The sequence below is a fragment of the Rhinatrema bivittatum genome, chromosome 15 (assembly GCF_901001135.1).
Source record: "Rhinatrema bivittatum chromosome 15, aRhiBiv1.1, whole genome shotgun sequence".
Classification (NCBI taxonomy): Eukaryota; Metazoa; Chordata; class Amphibia; order Gymnophiona; family Rhinatrematidae; genus Rhinatrema; species Rhinatrema bivittatum.
This window is the reverse complement of record NC_042629.1, coordinates 63,128,464-63,147,938: the sequence shown is the minus strand read 5'-3', so window position 1 is coordinate 63,147,938 and position 19,475 is coordinate 63,128,464. Positions and strand designations below refer to the sequence as shown.

General features: G+C 45.6%; 1 protein-coding gene across 1 annotated transcript; it reads left to right on the top strand.

Annotated features, from left to right (window-relative positions):
• Window positions 1-13,634: 13,634 nt before the first annotated feature.
• Window positions 13,635-18,192, top strand: LOC115076508 (basic phospholipase A2-like). Its single transcript, XM_029578048.1, has 3 exons — window positions 13,635-13,834; window positions 15,287-15,393; window positions 18,023-18,192. Exons 1-3 carry the CDS (start codon window positions 13,635-13,637, stop codon window positions 18,190-18,192), a joined length of 477 nt encoding a protein of 158 aa, XP_029433908.1.
• The last annotated feature ends 1,283 nt before the right edge of the window (window positions 18,193-19,475 follow it).

Sequence of the window (19,475 nt, the reverse complement as noted above, 5' to 3'; positions counted from 1 at the left end):
GAGAATAAAACAGAAAATATCATAATGCCTCTGTATCTCCTTAAAAGGGAGCTATTTTCAGCTCCTGAGCCCTTAGAGTACTGTAACCATGCTATGCACATACACTCCCTTTCTTTTCCCACACTCATAGAGTGCCCTTCAACACAGCCTACAACAACTGGCTAAGTAAGCTCAACACAATCCTTTTGAACAACTGGCTAAGCTTAAAGGCCTCTTTAGCCATTACACACGGCACAGCCATGAAAAATATATAATCGCATGCCATCTGTGAGCATGAACTAGGCCAGTGATTTTCAACCTTTTTTGAGCCGCGGCACACTTTTTACACTTAAAAAATCCCGGGGCACACCACCAACCAAAATGGCACAAAATGACACTAAAACAGTACATATTATACATATGTTTAAAAATATAGATTCTAAATGTATCTATACTCATTCAGTGTGAAACCTGGGCCTGTTTCGATGAACACAAAAGGGATATCCTGGCAGGAATGGTGGAAAGACACACACGAAGCTCTTCCTCAACAGTTCTCAGTCTCTCCCTGTTTTTAGTTTTTATGGCAGTCAAGCTTGAGAAGCCCAGCTCACATAGATATGTGGTTGAAAATGGGAGCAATGTCAAAATAGCTTTGTTGGCCACAATGGGGAACTCCTTGGCAACAGATAACCAAAAACTGTCTAAAGGAAGATCAGCAAACTTTAGCTTTAAACCGCGATCTTGCTTCAGTTCAATGAGTTCCTCTTGCTCCTTTAAAGTCATGTCCTTTCCAGCAACGGATAATGAACTGTATGGGTGCCTAACCCAGTCAAGGCATTCTGTGAAGGCTGAAGAGAAATAAAACGACAATTTCTCCTCAAGAGTTTTCAAATGTCTGCCAATCACCTCGCACATTGCAGCAGTGTTGCCATCATGCAGTTTCTCGGTGAGCGGGAACATCTGAAGGTTGCCACCCTGAACATGTTATTGCCAGAGCTGCACCTTTAAACGGAATCCGTTCATTTTATCAGTGCTTGTAAGCAGGTTTTCATTTCGGCCTTGCATCCGTGTGTTCAGTTCATTCAGATATTGAAATATATCAGCCAGGTATGCCAGCTTTGTACACCACTCATCACTTGCAAGCAGCTTTGAAAAATCGGACCTCTCGTTTGTCAGAAATATTTTAAGTTCCTCTCGCAACTCATACACACGGGCCAGCACTTTGCCGCGTGACAGCCACCGGACCTCCGTGTGGAGCAATAAGATTTTATGTTCCGCTTCCATTTCTGTACACAAAGACGCAAATAAGCAACATCGCAAAGGTCGCATCTTCACAAAGTTCACTATGCGCACAACATCATCCAACACAGGAACTAGATCTGCTGGTAAGGTCTTTGCAACGAGGGCCTCACGGTGCAAGAAACAGTGGGTAACAAGAACATCTGGGTTTCTTTCTTTAACCCTACTTACAAAGCCTTTGATGCGCCCGACCATGGCTGCGGCTCCATCAGTGCAGACACCTGTGCAGTTTTCCCATGTAAGCCCACTTTTATCAAGATATTCCGATGTGACCTGGAATATTACCTCTCCTGTTGATTTTTCTGGCAGTGCCTTGCAAAATAGGAAGTTTTCTCTAATGGCTTCTCCATCCACAAAACGCACATTGGCCAACAGCTGACAATGTCCACTGATATCCGTCGACTCATCAAGTTGCAAGGCAAATTTCTTACTGATGCGCACCTTTTCCAAAACAACTGTTTCAATGTCAGCAGACATGTCATCAATCCGTCTGGAAATTGTGTTATCAGAGAGAGGCACTTTAGCTATCTCTTTGGCTGCGTCAGGGCCAAGCATCTCATTTACAATAGCTTTACAAGCTGGTAGTATTAATGTTTCTGCCACAGTGTGAGACTTTTTTGATTTAGCTATGAGTTCAGCAACAAGGTAGCTAGCTTTGAGGGCTCTCTCATTTACCTGTGTGCTTTTTCTCAAAAAAGTTGCTTCTTTCTCATTGTTTGTACGTAAGCGTACAAAATACTCCATCGGCTTGTTTTGAACGGAAGAGTGTTTCGTTTGGAGATGGCATTTAAGCTTGCTTGGCACCATGGCGCTATTGAATAGCTTCTCACCACACACCAAGCACAGTGGTGTTGGTGCTGTCGCATCCCCAGTGAAAGTAAATCCAAATGAAAGATAGTTTTCACTGTATTGCCTTGAGCTCACCGTCTTGTCTTTTTTCTTTTGTCGACCTCTCATACTAGGGCCTTCATCTAGGTCAGAATTGTGTCCAGGGTCCTGTTCGGCATTTGCCTTTTCCATTCTCAAATACTTCTCCATCACTGCTGAGATAGTGTGCGCAGCCACACACTAAAATAGAAGAGTATTACATTATCTGCCACACTTAAAGGACCTCTGCCAAGCATATACTGCAATATAAAGGGGTACAATGAGAAATACTATGGTCATGAGGCCAGAGTACAAGTACCAGCTCGGTGATGTCATTAAGTCGCGCGAGCGTTCAAAGCTCGCGCATGTGTTATTATACACGGCTCCTACACTGTAGGAAGCGTGACTGCGCATCGTAGGGGAACAAAACACAGGGGGCACTATAGTTTGGGGAACTTTCCCCGCGGCACACCCGACCATGTGTCGCGGCACACTAGTGTACCGCGGCACACTGGTTGAAAATCACTGAACTAGGCTATTGCAGCCACCACCTTTTCTATTCTGTCCAATGATAGAAGCTTGAGCGCCCTCTAGTGACAAGTTCGATGCATTATAAAACAGGACGTTAATTACTGCGTATGCATTTATTTATTTATTTAGATTTCTTGAGCATACGCTCAAAAGGATTTACATTTTGTAACATAAAACAATTTAAACATGCAAACAGAAATACAGCAAAAATTGCAGAATTGATTGGCCCGATATTCAGCGCTGGCCAGGTAACTTAGCTGAATATGATTTATCCAGCTAAGTTACAAGGGATATTCAGCAGCATGACTATACCACTGATTATCTATGGTCAAGGCACTACTTAGCCAGATAAGTTAAATCCCGCTAAGCTAGATCAGCTCTATGGCTGATATAATTTATCCAACCATCTTAACTGGATAAGAATGAATATTGCTACATATCTAGTTAATTTAATCGAATAAGTAGAGCCGTCCAGATCTGTCCACTGCTTGGCCACAAATTGGCCGGCTAACAGATAGCCGGATAAGTGACTTATTCGGCTATCCAGCGCTAAACGCACTTTCAGTATCCGGCCCATGATAAATAATGTCTTTTTATTCCTTTTTCCTTCATTTAATTTGAAATTTCAATATTATGGGTTTTCTGTTACAAGTGTAAGCCTTGATTTTTGTAATTCTTAAAATATCTCAAATAAATTTTGTTTTTAAAAAACTGTAAAACGAATAATCTCATCATCCATTCTTCTCTCCTCTCTTTTCCATATCATTATTAGTGACGTTTCTGAAAGCAAGAAAAGGATCTAGGAGTAATCATTTCAGATGGTCTCAAGGTAGATGTTAACTGGAATTTGGAAAGCTAACAGTATGCTCGATTTTCTAAGTAAAGGTATTTTCAGAAGGAAAAAGCAGATAATATTGCTTTTTGTAAAGGTCACTGCTGACAGGGCCTAATTTACTAAGACTTTTCTCACATTCTGTGTCCATGGGAATAATAGCTTAGTAAATCAGGCCCCTCTAATACTGTGCTCATTTTTTGGAGGCTGCACCTTCAACAGGACATTGAGAGGATGAAAGTGGGTCACAAAATGGTTACTGAAACGACACAAGGCCTACAACACAAACCCTACAAAGAGAGGCCAAAAGGACACTCACAAAATATTTGCTGAAAGATTTAAAATATCTGATAGGCTTTCAAAACATAGGAAAATGAAATTTTCCAGAAAAAAAAAAAAAAAGGAAGTTCAAGGACAAGGGGTTATGATGTGAAGCTGCAGGGAGGAAGGTTCATAGAACAGCACTTGCTGTTACTTATTGCACAGAGTACTGAAAGGAGAGAGATGAGACCCTCGCTCTGACACTGCCCGGTCAAGCACAACACGCAGGAAACCTCATCAAAGGCTCAGGCCAGCGACCTCTTCTGTACAGCTCCCCACCTGAAGGGATGTTTAAAGCAAGAGCACATGAGCGCTCTTACCCACTCTTCACTGCTATCAATAACACAACATTCATCCACTTCCATCCGGAGCAGTTTAAGCACTGTTTCCGCGAACTGTTCTGGTCCCAGGCTGATTACGCAAAATGGATTAACTTGCCCTCGGTTCTTTTTTCTGTTTCCACCAGAAATTAAATTTGGAATAACTTCCAGTTGCGTTCGCACTGTATACTGGAGGTAGGATTCATGTAACCTGGTATTAACTGCTCCTGACGTCACCAGCCCTGGGTGGTCCAGGTTGTAAGAGGATCTTGCTCCTTCCATTGTGAGCACAAGTAGCAGGAGTTTTCGTGCTGATGCCGAGGCAGGCGTCAATGCCTAAACTGCTCCGGTGCTGTCCGCTAGAGGACACATGCAGTGGATGATTTAAACGTTATTGCCCGAGCATGTGAGGCCCTGTGCCCCCAAAATAGCCATCGCTGATGTAAATTGGAGGGATGGATACAAAATGACGCAAGCCACAATGCTAAAGGCTTGCACGGAAAAAGTAGCAGTGATGTCGCATGATCTAGATTTCTACCCACCTGACCTTCAGAAACCTAACTTGCAGCATTTAACAAAGCAGCATCATGTCACCAGTACTATTTAATATTTACACCAAAGACACCTAAAGTTTCATCTTTGCAGATGACCTCTCCGTAGCAACCCAAAGCAAGGATTTCCACTTTGTCAAAATTACCCCGACAATGGTTAAACAGGGAATCCATCCGGGTGGGAGGAGTTAAGATAGTGGCATGAGAGGGCCACAACTTTTTTTTTCCCTCTGGCTATCCTGTTGCCTTTTTAACTTGTTTCTTTGTCGAAATGACATCCAAGAGGAAGGAAAGTGCTTGGGTCTATCTCTCCGAGGCTGTGCCTTCTTCCATTCACCAGCAGTCCATCACCATTTTGTGGCCCATCTTCCAGTGGCACGGGGCATGGTTTTCCACTTTATTGAGTCTGGCAGAGGCGCTTCGGCCTTGCTAGGAGAAGGACGCATCTTTTGCCCATCCTCCTCCACCGCATGAGAGGAGCACTCACTCTGTCTGCACTGGAGCTGCACTCATTTTTTATCTGGCTAACTAGCCAGGCCGTTCAGTGGCTGAACATGGACCTCTCTATTCAAAAAGAACAAAATAACATACTGTGTGAACAAAAGAATGCAAAATGTAGGGGACTGTGCCAGAACGTACCAGAGAAATCCTCACAACACCTTAAAGGACTGGTCCCAGGGCTCTAGTCCCGGTTACCTTAAGACAAAGCATTCTGGGTGCAGGGTGGTCTCCTCTGAGCAGGAATACAGCTGAGGCTCAGAGGAGAGCAAACGAGGACCCTGGGAAGACAAGGAGAAGGCAGCTCCAGTTAAATACTGCTTTATTGAGGTTGTTTTGTGAAGTACTGCAAGGTAAGCAGTTTCAGATTTATGTTAAATGCTGCGAAGAATAAATATTTGTGTAAAGAACAGCCAGAGTCCTGCATTTATTTGGCCTCTGGCAGGCTGTAAATCGCTCATGCTTTACCACAGGGACGTCAAAACATAATCAGCGCATAAAATGTCTTCATCAGGAGGCTCATAATGGTAATCTGCGATCTGCATGGCATCTTGGTCCACAGATAGTTCAGTAGTGTGGATGTCTTTTAAGTCCAACACATAATTACCTAAGTTTTCACTCACTTCTGAGTTATCCTGCTAAATGCTTTTGAATATGGTCCTCAGATTAGGGTCATTGTCGTCCCCCCTCGGATAGAAATGTCTGTTTCTGTCCCACTGTATTTGCAGGATTTAGTGGAAACTAAGTTTACTGAGCTGTAATTTTACGAGGACTTAAGTACTCTTACAGGTGAAAGTCGAGCCAGCGTGTGCCGCATGGTTTATAAAAGGCGCATGAGTACACGCGTATCTCTGTTGCGGTCCCGGTTGCTAGACTCGCGACCGGGTCCTTACCTTCCTCTCTCGCGCGAGGGAGACTGTTTTAAAGATTCGACTGCAGGAAGTTCCGGCCCGCCTCCTTGATGATGTCAGACGCCGGCAAGGTATTTAAGCTTGGCGTCTGGCTAAGGAGGTTGCCTAGCAACGAGGTTCTCTCCTTGGAGGCACCAGTTGCTGTGTTTCTGATCCTGATCCTGCTGTGCTCCTGATCTTGGTCCTGCTGTGTCCCTGATCCTGGTCATCTTCCGGATTCTTCTCGGTTTGTCTCCTTGGTTCCTGATCCCGGTTCACCTCTGATACTCCGTGTCTGTTGCCTGTCTCGACTTCTGCTCTGTCTTCGTTTTGGTCTCGCTGCTGCCGCCTAAGTCCCAGTGGTCCGGATCCTCAAGGGCTCCTCCCGGGGGGGATCTCGGATCTCCAGGGTGAAGATTCCATCTTCTCTTCAGGACTCGCTTCTGCTGCCTAAGTCCCAGCGGTCCGGATCCTCAAGGGCTCCTCCCGGGGGGGATCTCGGATCTCCAGGGTGAAGATTCCATCTTCTCTTCAGGACTCGCTACTGCCTTCTAAGTCCCAGCGGTCCGGGTCCTTACGGGCTCCTCCCAGGGGGATCTCGGATCTCCAGGGTGAAGATTCCATCTTCTCTTCAGGACTCGCTTCTGCTGCCTAAGTCCCAGCGGTCCGGATCCTCAAGGGCTCCTCCCAGGGGGATCTCGGATCTCCAGGGTGAAGATTCCATCTTCTCTTCAGGATTCGCTACTGCCTTCTAAGTCCCAGCGGTCCGGGTCCTTACGGGCTCCTCCCGGGGGGGGGGGGATCTCTGATCTCCAGGGTGAAGATTCTGTTTCTGCGTTCATCTTAGTACCGCCTCCCGGCCTGTCCCATCTCCGCGGAGCTCTCTCTTCCAACCATCTTCCTCCACCATGTCGGCCCAAGGGTCCACTGTCCAGTCCGCAACAGTCTGCAACAGTCTGCTAGGCCATGGACCCGGCGGATATCTCTGGTCTGCAAGCCATTCCAGGAATGGTCCAACGCTTGCAACAGCAGCAACATTGTCTCGACGTTCTGGCTGCCACCGTCGAGAGGCTGGCGAATCGCCTGGATGCCACTCTGCTAGAGCCACCATCATTACCCCCTCCGGCTCCTACTGTGAACATTACTGCTCCCACTCAATTGCCCGCGCCCTCACGCTTCGCAGGAGAGGCCAAAGGCTGCCGGGGATTTTTGAACCAGAGCTACATCAGGTTCTCTCTACTCCCTGGTCAGTTCCCCTCGGACTCTGTGAAAATAGCCTATATCTTGTCACTTTTGGAAGGGAAGGCGTTAAGCTGGCATCATCAATGTGGGAGCGCCAGGATCCCTTATTAAGTAATCTGCAGCAGTTCGTCCTTAATTTCAAGCAAGCATTTGATGACCCCGCACACTTGCCCACTGCTACGTCAGAGCTATTACAGCTGAGATAGGGAGCTCGCTCCCTGTCAGACTAGGCAATTGAATTCACTTAGCGCAGTCATTGCAGTGAAAGTTCTTGGCAATCATGGACCCTAAATCCAATCAGTAGGTGTCACCATTGCACAATGGCTGGGACTCCCATCCGCTGAGGACTATGAATGTGTCAGTTTCCCTTTCTAGAAAAGGTGTAACCTCCACCCTCTTTCCTCAACTGATCCTCATCTAGCCATCTGGTCTCGCTCAGACCAGCAATATCAATGTTATATCTTGCTAATCCTCTGGAGACAACAGCAGCTCTTCTTTCTGGATGTTGCTGTCTTGATTGCCCATTAAGCTGTGGACATTCCATGTTGCAAAGATCATCATCATAGTTGCTGCCTTCATAAGAACATAAGAACATAAGAAAATGCCATACTGGGTCAGACCAAGGGTCCATCAAGCCCAGCATCCTGTTTCCAACAGTGGCCAATCCAGGCCATAAGAACCTGGCAAGTACCCAAAAACTAAGTCTATTCCATGTTACTGTTGCTAATGGCAGTGGCTATTCTCTAAGTGAACTTAATAGCAGGTAATGGACTTCTCCTCCAAGAACTTATCCAATCCTTTTTTAAACACAGCTATACTATCTGCACTAACCACATCCTCTGGCAACAAATTCCAGAGTTTAATTGTGCGCTGAGTAAAAAAGAACTTTCTCTGATTAGTTTTAGATGTGCCCCATGCTAACTTCATGGAGTGATATCAAATGGAGGGGGAGTGATCTCACTGGATCCAGTTAGCCAGTCAGATTTAAGGCACCTTTTCTTACTCCTTCCCTGTAGTGAACAACAAAGGGGATCTTGAACAGGACTGCTCAAGTCCTGGTAGCTGCCGCCATAATGTGTGTTTATCTCATCCCAAATTCAAGGCGACCATCGAGCCCTACCACTTACATGCAAACTCATGACTGACGACTGACAGATTCACTGGTCCTGTCTCCATCATCACTTGTCCCTCCCAATTGTTTTAGGGCATGGTGGTAAAGATATTATTTACAGTGTTGTAGAGCCCTGTCCATGATTTCTTTTATCATAGGGCTGCTGCTGTACAAGCGAAAGCCTCACCATCTTGAAAAAAGATGGAGATCTGGATCCAGTAGCATGGAAACCCCAGGAAAATGGGAATTCTCTTTCTTGTTGCAGGCACCTTCCCATCTTACAGTCATTGAGAACCTGAGCTATTCTTCTGTCTGATCAACCACTGAGGACCTAGAAGAGGGAACTGGGGTAGTTTGCCTAAATCTCGACCCGGGCGTGCTCCCTGTGAGTAGCCCTAGACAACACAGTTCTAGATTCTGAAACATTCAGACCTTTCTATCTTGACTAAGTTTCAGTCCTCTCCTTCTGTACAGTATTTGTAAGTAAGCGCAGAACCTCGAACGGATGCTAATAATCAACTTTTTAATCTAATGACATGGGAAAGTTAAGCAAATCTTTCCCAAAGCAGAACAGGACTTTTAAAACCCCAAAATCAAAAAAAAGGAACGGAATACGATGGACTGTACTGTTACAACTCAGGATAAGGTTTGAACATCAGGATAGGTTCATTCAGCCAAGGAGGAGGTATTGATATGCAAATAAGTAATCATCTCTTATACACTGTATGAAAGGGGAGTGGTCTTTCAGTGCCTCTATATTTAAGGACTGGGAAGAGAGCTAATTCTAAGTGCTGACAAGTTGATAGGTGTTTTTTTCAGTCTTTTCTAATTGCTTGGATATTTTTTTCTCCAACTAAACACAAGAACAATGAAAGCGCTCATCATCTGTATCATCTGCCTCTGCCGTAAGTTATTCCTGCACTTCGCAATGTGACAATATGCCATTTCCTTTTACATCTCATAATTTATATTAATTTACTTTGTTTGACAGTTTATCTGCACTGAAAGAAGTAAATACCAATTACATTGTATTTATTTATTTAAAGCTTTTTTATACCAAAGTTCGTTAACACATCACATCGGTTTACATGGAACAGTATTAAAATAATGATAATATGTTTATATGGTTAGAGAACTGAATGAAAAGTCTTGGCATGCAATTCAGATACCTTTTGTTACTCTCTATGTGACCCTGGGGGAGTCACTTTATCCCCCTGTGCCTCAGTCACTGACTCTCTGTGTGATCCTGGGGGAGTCACTTTATCCCCCTGTGTCTCAGTCACTGACTCTCTGTGTGACCCTAGGGGAGTCACTTTATCCCCCTGTGCCTCAGTCACTGACTCTGTGTGACCCTGGGGGAGTCACTTTATCCCCCTGTGCCTCAGTCACTGACTCTCTGTGTGATCCTGGGGGAGTCACTTTATCCCCCTGTGTCTCAGTCACTGACTCTCTGTGTGACCCTAGGGGAGTCACTTTATCCCCCTGTGCCTCAGTCACTGACTCTCTGTGTGACCCTGGGGGAGTCACTTTACCCTCCTGTGTCTCAGTCACTGACTCTCTGTGTGACCCTGGGGGAGTCACTTTATCCCCCTGTGCCTCAGTCACTGACTCTCTGTGTGACCCTGGGGGAGTCACTTTATCCCCCTGTGCCTCAGTCACTGACTCTCTGTGTGACCCTGGGGGAGTCACTTTATCCCCCTGTATCTCAGTCACTGACTCTCTGTGTGACCCCAGGGGAGTCACTTTACCCTCCTGTGTCTCAGTCACTGACTCTCTGTGTGACCCTGGGGGAGTCACTTTATCCCCTGTGCCTCAGTCACTGACTCTGTGTGATCCTGGGCAGTTCATGTGCTCTTCCTATGATTCAGTTTGACCAACTATAAATGAATAAAATTAATATGGAAACTTATACCAGATATAAATGGAAAGTTAATAATATTTATTTTCCCCTCACCCCTATGGATGCTTCTATGCAGTTAATCAGAAATGTGCTGCCAAGACATGATTCTGTTTGTTTCTGGCATACTAAGCTGTATAGTAAGTTGGATGAAGATACCACAGATTCTTTGATTATGATTGAGATACTCATATTTTTTTTTTTCAAAATATGATTCTGCAAACCCACCCAAGCCTTTCAGCAAATCTTTGCTGAAGGTGCCTGTGGTAAAGCATGAGCAGTTAACAGCCTGCCAGAGGCCAAATACATGCAGGTATCTGGCTTTTTTTTGCACAAATCTTTATTCTTCACATAAATTAACATAAACCTCAAACTGCTTATCTTGCAGTACTTCAGAAAACAACATCGACAAATCCGCATTTAACTGGAGCTGCCTTATCCTCGTCTTCCCAATGCCTCTCTTGCTCTCTCCTCTATTTATTCCTGCTCCGAGGAGCCGCCCTGCACCCAGAATGCCTTGCCTCAAGGTAGACCGGGCCCAGAACACCTTGAAGGTGTTCTGAGGTTTCCTCTGGCACTCTCTGCCACCTACCCTCCCCTTCAGCTCCACCTTCTTAGGTTGAGCGATTGCTCCTCCTAGGGCCCTGCCCATAGTTAGGAACCTCTCGCGCCTGTTCTGAGCCCCTAGCACATAGGGTGTCTCGTGCTTTAAGCCCTGTGACTGCCTCCATTCTGTCTTTGGGAAACCAAGCCTGGGTGTAATCTGATTTTGGGGGTTTTTTCCCCCTCTTTCCCTGCCGTTTTTGGGATCTTGGCTACGAGTTCCTGGTGTAATCCCAGTTTCTCTTTTCTCCAACCCTTCTTAATTCTCTGGGCCTCTTGGAAACGAGCATGCCTCGGGCCCCGCTGGGGATCTCTCTTTTGCTCCCTGCTAGGGACACCCTCCTGCCAAGACTCCTTTTCAGCCCTGGGAAAGCCCAAAACCTCGCTCTCAACCCTGTCCAGTTCATAAGTCCCATCCTGTAATTTGGCATCCATGGGGTTCTGCCCCCGTGAACCAGAACCAGTTCTCTTTGGTAGCACTGGGGGTCTTCTCCATCCTCCGCACCAAAGGAGAAAACCTCCTTAATTTCTGCCACCCGTTCCTTTGAAAATGGCTCACCCGGGCTAGGGACTTGCTGTCACGGGTCAGCCTTGAGCCACCTGCTCAGCTCCTCCATCTGAAGGCCTGCCAGCTTCTGTTTCAAGAACTGTCTGCATCTGAGTCCTGCCCTCTTTCGCGGGACCATATAAGTGCCCAAACCAGAGCAAGGAGCGCTACCAGCATCCTTACAATGGGGGGGGGGACTCACCGCCGCTGTGTCAGCATTGGGAGATCTCTCCATGCCCTGTAGGGCTGGCGAAAGTTTCCTGACTGGAGTTGGCACCTCTGGCTTCATTAATTCCTCAGTCCTCTCGGTGGTTTTCAGCTGCTCTCGTGGCAGCCCTCGCGCTAGTTCCTGCTGCCCCTTCCCTGGGGGTCTGGCATCTGCCGCTGCCTGGCTTGCCGATGGGTTTTCAAGCAATGGTCCCTCACCTGTTTCCAGTGGAGCAGTTCCCGGTTACTCTGGCTCATGGCCAGGGCTCCTTCCTTGATCCACTCTCTGGTATGACCCTGGTCAGCCTTGGCCTTCATGTCTTCTTCCATCTCCCAGTCTTTGTATGTCTGGAGAGCGCAACCCCGCTCAGGCGGCTCACAGGGTTCCCGCGCTGCCTCCGCTTCCAGGAAAGTCAAGCTCTCCCTCTCCATTGGAGGTTATGAGAGCAAACTCTGCTTCAAGCTCCTTTCTGGCCTTAGCACAGGAAGTTTGGCTCTTTAGGAAGCTCTCTTGTAACTGCCTTGGCTCCTCCAGGAGGATTTGAAGGCGGACATCGTTTTTAATTCTAGTGCCGAGGCGGCCGCCCTGTCTTCTCTCATAGGTACAGACTTTTCCCTTTTACTTCAGGAGAAGCAGTGAGGCAGCACAGAAGTTGCCTTAAAGGGGGGGGGGGGGGGGGTCCGCTCTGTTCAGGAATGCACCGCACTAAATCTTTTCTTTTTTTTTTCAGAAAGGGAAAAGTCAACAACAACAAAAAAAAAAGCACACTTTGCTTGCCCAGCACTTACTGACTTCTGTATACTAACTACCTGGGCGGAACTATCTTCCTTTGCCCATTATAAGTCCAAACTTTTAGGTTGTGACTACAACCAGGCCCCTGGAAAATTCTCTACTCTTGTGTGTGCTTTCCACACTGCATTTATCTGGTTAGTGCCTCATGTGGCCAAGATTTCTCAGTTTAAAAAAAAAACGTGTTGTTTTCCTTTCTTCTTTCCTGGGTAGAGCACTGCTCTGGGCTGCTATAATATCACTCGGAGAGTCCTGTAATCCCAGTCTCTGCTCTGATAACTGTTGCACAGCAAACAGTGAAACATTTTCTCTCTCTTTCTCTCTCAAGCCTTTTTCTGGCGTCTTGGGCTTCTTTCTGCCTGTGCATCGCTTAGTGCAGGAAATCCCCGCCCTGACACCATATGTGGTAAAGCACGAGCGGTTTACAGCCTGCCAGAGGCCAAACACCTGCAGGAATCTGGCTCTTCTTTACACAAATCTTTATTCTTCACAGCATTTAACATAAATCTGAAATGGCTTACCCTGCATATCATCAAAGCAGTATTTAGCTGGAGCTGTCTTCTCCACATCTTCCCAGGGCCTCCCTTGATCTCCCCTGAGCCTACGTGCTTTATTCCTGCTCAGGAGAAGCCGCCCTGCACCCAGAATGCCTTGCCTCAAGGTAGACCGGACCCAGAGCTCTGGGACCAGTCCTTTAAGGTGTTCTGAGGGTTTCTCTGGCACACTCTGTCACAGTGCCCCAGTGAAGAAACAATTAAGAGTAAATAAATCTTCAATCCCCAAGCCCAACTTTATTTTAATTAAACAATTTGTGCAAATAAAATGGCTCATCGTTAAGTCACAAGCAAGAGGCTCTTTCTGCTCAGTTTAAACCCACCACCACCACACACAGTTACTTTTTTTTTCCATAATACACGTTTAACAAGGGACCCCCAAGAGCCCCATCCAATATGAAATGATTAGCATGGCAAGCTTTATTTTTTTAAGACGATAAGACACCAGTCTTGAGTATCGGTATATCAAAAGTATTTTAAATAAATAAATAAATAAATAACAGATGTTATAGACATCTTGCCATAGGCCCCTCTGGTAGGTGTTGGATCACAGTGATACCCAAGGGTAATCTGTGTGGAGGGAGGTGAGGGGTGAATGGGTTTTGTTCGTCTGGAGATGGCTTTAACTCTGCACTTCTGCCTGGCTGCAGTTCTGCCTCCGGCCACCTCTAACCTCTTGCAGTTTGCAAACATGATCCAGAAGTACACCGGGAGGCCTAGTTCTGTGTATTACTATGGCTATGGATGTTGGTGCGGCAAGGGAGGCCGTGGTCAGCCCAAAGATGAGACCGACTGGTAAGTGGGACAGTAACGAGATCTCGAGTTTTTAAGTTCAGATATTTGAAGCATTTTACTCCCACAGGATGAGAGGAATGCCTGTGTACCTCTTGCCCATTCATCAAAGGGCGGATTTTAAAAGCCCTGCTCGCGTAAATCCGCCCGGATTTACGCGAGCAGGGCCTTGCGCGCTGGTATGCCTATTTTCCATAGGCCTGCCGGCGCGCGCAGAGCCCCGGGACTCGCATAAGTCCTGGGGTTTTTTGTCAGGGGCGTGTCGGGGGCGGGGCCGATCGACGCGGCGTTTTGGGGGCGGGATGCGGCGTTTCGGGGGCATGGCCGCGCCCTCCGGAACCGCCTCCGGGTTGCGTCTCTGCGCGCCAGCGGCCCGCTGGCACGCGTGAATTTACTTCTCCCTCCGGGAGGCGTAAATCCGTGGACAAAGGTGGGGGGGGGGGGGTTAGGTAGAGGAAGGGAGGGGAGGGCGAAATAGAGTTCCCTCCGAGGCCGCTCCGCTTTCGGAGCGGCCTCGAAGGGAATGGAGGCAGGCTGCGCGGCTCGGGCCGGCTGCCCAAAATCGGCAGCCTTGCGCGCGCTGATCCTGGATTTTAGAAGATACGCGCGTATCTACTAAAATCCAGCGTACTTTTGTTTGCGACTGGTGCGCCAACAAAAGTACGCGAACGCGCATTTTTTTTTTAAATCTACCCCCAAGTGTTAGTACTTGGCTCTCCTTCCTGCTCTGATGCAAGACACAATGAACACCATGATCCTTTATTTAAACTTTTAATTCATCCCTTTCCAGAAGTATTGAGGTTTGTTTGTTTTTTTTGGGGCAGCCCTTTAAGGTAATAGCAGCCAATTGAGGTCAGGGCTTCCGTCCCCTTAATGGGCCACTAGGCCCATTCTTTTGCCCTAGGTTGTTGGGGCTTGAGACAAAAGAATGCAGCATAGAGCCATGATGTTTTTTGGCGGGTGGAAGGGGGTCCCACTATCTGGGCGACATCCCCCGCAATAGAGGGACACCCACAAAAAAAAACCCAACATTGCGGCTTAGTGGCTATAGACCTTAGATCAGGGGGTGGCCAACTCCGGTCCTCGAGAGCCAAAAATCAGGCCAGGTTTTCAGGATATCCACAATGAATATGCATGAGAAAGTTTTGCATACAATGGTGGCAGTGCATGCAAAACTGTCTCATACATATTCATTGTGGATATCCTGAAAACTTGGACTGTCTGTGGCTTCTGAAGATAGGGACATGCCTACAGTACCTGATTGTAATCCGCTTTGAAGTACTGAAAAGCGGAATGTAAATCAAATGAAAAAATAACTACAGCACTTGAATGAAATCTGTTCTGAAGTGCCTGAAAGGCATAATGTAAAAGTCACACAGATAATGGTAGCAATGTTTAACACAATCTTACCTGATCTCTGTGGCTAGCTTCAACAAGCTATTTTGTTCGTTCCAGGTGTTGCCAAAAGCATGACTGTTGCTATGGGGTTCTGGAGACCATGGGATGCAAAATTTACTTTGATACCTATCACTTCAAGATAGAAGATAAAAACATTACATGTGGTGAGTGTGGTTATAGGGGGAGGAGAAGAACAGGAGAAAAACCGCAATTTCAATAGAGGGTGTGCAGCCAGAAATTTGTCATTTTCTTTTTCAGTTTGTTTGACTTTTCAAATTTGTTTTATTTGTTTTTTTTCTTTTTCATTAAATGTTTTGTTTTTATTTAGTGAGCACTAAAAATTAATTAATTAATTAATTAATTAATTAATTAAACAAATGGACGTCCCTAAATTTCAGCAAAAATTCCTTTTTTCACTAATATTTCATTGCAGAGGAGAGATTAGTGCTAATTTTTTTTTTAAGTTTCCCTTCCTTAGCTCCTTCAGCTTTTCTTCAGGGCAACCGCTGGACTGATCCCCATCAGAACCCTGTGCAGATATTGCCCAGAAACACGTAAAGCATGAACGCTGCACGGACTCAGGGAGACAGACTGTAAAAAAAAAAAAAAAGGGATCATGGCAATCAAAAAATGTTTCATACCTTATGTTCTTACGAGCTATGTTCTTTCATTTCAATAATCTCTACAACATAAGACATAATATACTCAGCCCCCCCCACCCCACCCCCCAAAAAATAAAAGGGACACTATGAAGAAAGAAGGCCAAGAGACAAGCAAGCTGCTATATTTTCAGAATCTGACAGAAAATGCCGTTACTAATGTTAGTCCCTTTCCATCGGAAAACATTCTCTGGAATCTTTTCCTTTAATATATTCACAGAAATAAAAGCCAACAAAAAAAAAAAACACCCCACACTCGACTAACATCATCCACTTCTGACCAGCTTATGAGGGCAGATGGAGCTAAGGATGATGTCTGAATAAATACGAAACTCACAGGTAGTACAGTGACAGGTAGTGGGGCGGGTGAGTGAATAAAGGAGTAATGTATAGGCAGAGCAGTGCGAGGACCAACAGAGGGACAGCAGGACGAGGTTTGCTAATGGGTGAGGAAACCCATGACCCGATGAAGTCCATTTTTTTTGGAAGTTGTTTGGTCATTTTAATCTTCAGTGTCTTTCATTCTTGCGTGCATTGAAATTCTCTTTTATTATCCTGATCATAAGGTCATTCATAGAGTGGTCTGGCCTGGAATATTGCTCCTTGCTCTTCTTTGTGACATTTTTACATTGTCGTCTTTCACTTCAGACCCGTTTTACAGACATAGCAGCCCTCTTCCCCATTCTCCGCACTGGATGATAGATGTAGCTCATTAAAGAGGATCATTTTCGCAGACCAAACAGTACATTACCAACAGAAATGGCCTTTTACAAAATTGTCCACCTGCTCTGTGGAAGAAATTGCATGCATAGGCCTATATGCAGAGGCATTCCCAGAGTGGAGTTGGGAAAAAAGTTTGCATTTGCACACATACAGGTAGATTTTAAAAGGGCTGTGCGTGACTTGCATGCAGTTGGGAGGTGAGGGAAAGAGAGAGAATCTTTAAGGCTCAGTCTGAAACTCTATATATGGACCATTGTAAGGGGCACTTTGATTCGGGGTGAATTTTCAGGAGGTGGGCTGGGGTTAAGAGGGTTAGCATTACAGTCTACAAATCAACTCTAGTTAGAATTTTCATCACATATAAGGTCTAAAATTCTTTAATGATGTCAATTTTACAATGGATACCTCTGAATGTGTCTGTTACATGCATATCAAATTTCTTGGATAACCTATGCACATGCATTAGCAGATATAAATGCATACATGTAGTTTGGGTGAGATAATTTTCAAAGTGAAAGTATGCATGCAGATTTCCCTTTGAAAGCTGGTGTAACACAGGTGGGTAACTGCCTTCAAATCTATGCAGGCCCTTACAAAATTGCCCTGCAATGTCTTGTAACTGAAACACACAACACAGCTCCTACCTCAGCATGAGCAATCATCGGCTGACAGATTGTAATGAAAATACACCTGCAATTGTATTTTCACCCTCAAAGTGCAAATTATTAAAAAAAATTCAAAATTGTATTGAAAGCTTACACCTCAATGAAACTCTAGAAAAATAATGCATCTCATGGACTTCTCCTTGAAAGCATCCACTTCAATAAATCTGTTAGTCAAAGAGATGAACATGGCTACCCCTCTGGATGAGACATACCATAAAACAGACACTTCTCATGCCCAGCCTCTGACTTAAATGATGCTGAGGGCTAATGGCAACCCTACGAACTGGGTGCGCCTCCAGTTTTCATCTCAAGATAAACTGCTTGACCACAAGGCTGCAGAGATATCATGAAGGAAATTGAAAGATTATGCCTGATACCCTACCCCAAAAAAAAAACCAAGCCATACAGATTTGGGCAATGCTTCTCAACAAATACAGTAGCTTTAGCACTGTACACAACATCTATGCACCATAAAGAGTAGTGGGTTTCTGGTTTTGTGTTATATTTTGTATTTTTGTGTTTCTAAATAAGTATTTTATTATTTCTTGATATTTTATATATATTTATTATGAATGTGTTATTGTATACCGCTTGGAAATGTTGACAAGCGGTACAGAAATTTGTTAAAAAAATAAATCTAGGCTTGAGCACAGGGGAGGATAGCAGCCACTGAACATGACGTCGCTGTCCATGCCTCAGTACCGAGTCCGTGCATGCTCATCCTTTTCTGTTTTTTCTGTTTTCAGGAGGGGGCACGCCCTGCCAGAGGCTGCTCTGTAACTGCGATATGAAAGCTACCATCTGCTTTGAAAATGCTTTTAGGAACTGGCATTTGAAGTACCGCACCATTCTAGACTTTCTGTGTCCAGGGCCCTCTCCCACCTGTGGCCAAGGAATCGTTCCTGCTCAAGGTTAAAAGCGATAGCCTTCAATCACCCTCATCAGCAAGAAAAACCTCAGATCGCTCCCCCATTCTCACATTAAGAAAAACAGAATGCGTGAAGGAAAAAGGCACTTTTAAGTAGTTTCCTCTTTTTCCAACTTAGTGGAAAGCTGTAACTTTTTACTTTTATTTTCAAGAGGTAATACATATGTATATGCTCTCACAGCACTATGGACCAGCTCTGCAAACATCCAGACTAGAACACTGGTATACTGGCATCCAGCAGTGGGATAATTCAATCTATTCACGCAAAGCCCAGGGTACATATATACAATACACTGTACAAACTACCATTATTTGTGGGCTGGTATCTTCCTCCTGCTCAATTGGAACTGGCCCCTGCTAGGGCTATAGCTTCAGGAATCTGAATATGCTGTTAGTGAAGGACCCCCCTCCCCCCCAAAACCATTTTTAACCCCACCTTCCATCTAGCCCCCTCACTACAGAGACACAGTCTTCTGGCTGACAGGAGCATGGTTTCCTCCAGCACTCAGCATCTGCCCCTGGTTTTACACTGGCCAGGTTCTCCCTACCCACAGGGAGCTGGAAACCAGGGACAAGTAGCTATACCAGTCAGTGCTATTTAATTGTTGACATGTGTGGTTTGACTATTGTATTTATTGCTTGATGTAAATGGCCTTGAGTTGTTGCAAGGAAGGTGGTATTAAAGTGTAACATCACATCGCACCCTTCCCTTGGCTAACCTGAGGAGCAGAAGCCAAGCGCAAGAATAAAAAATTCAGGCCTCTCACGAAGCACCACCCAACAGTGCCACTCGCTCAGTCCATATTTACATGGAAATGAAGATAAGAGGCAGTCCGCACAGAGCAAAGGTTGCTGCCCTTGACTATACGATGAGGCCTGGAGTGGGAGGGCATAGATAGCTGTTACCCAGTTTGTTTGGCGCACACCTTGCATGACGTATGTCTTTCTAGTCCCAGGCTGTGAAAGCGAGGGAGAGAGCATGGATGGAGCCCTGCCCATGACTTGCTGGGAGCAGCAGCAATGAAGGAGCTCATGGCAACTAGCCTAGCTAGCTGGCTGCCTGTCCCACACCAACTTCTCCCCTTTGGCTGAATTTCTATATACAGGGAGCTGGTACAGCATGACAGCGTCACGTCTAATCTTCAACAACTGCATTAGACATCAACGGAACAGAACACTACATCAATGCAGTATAAAATTCGAGTGTCAAACCCTCTTTCCTTCATCTCTCACACAGTAGTTAGAACAGCAATTAAAACAGGACAAGCATA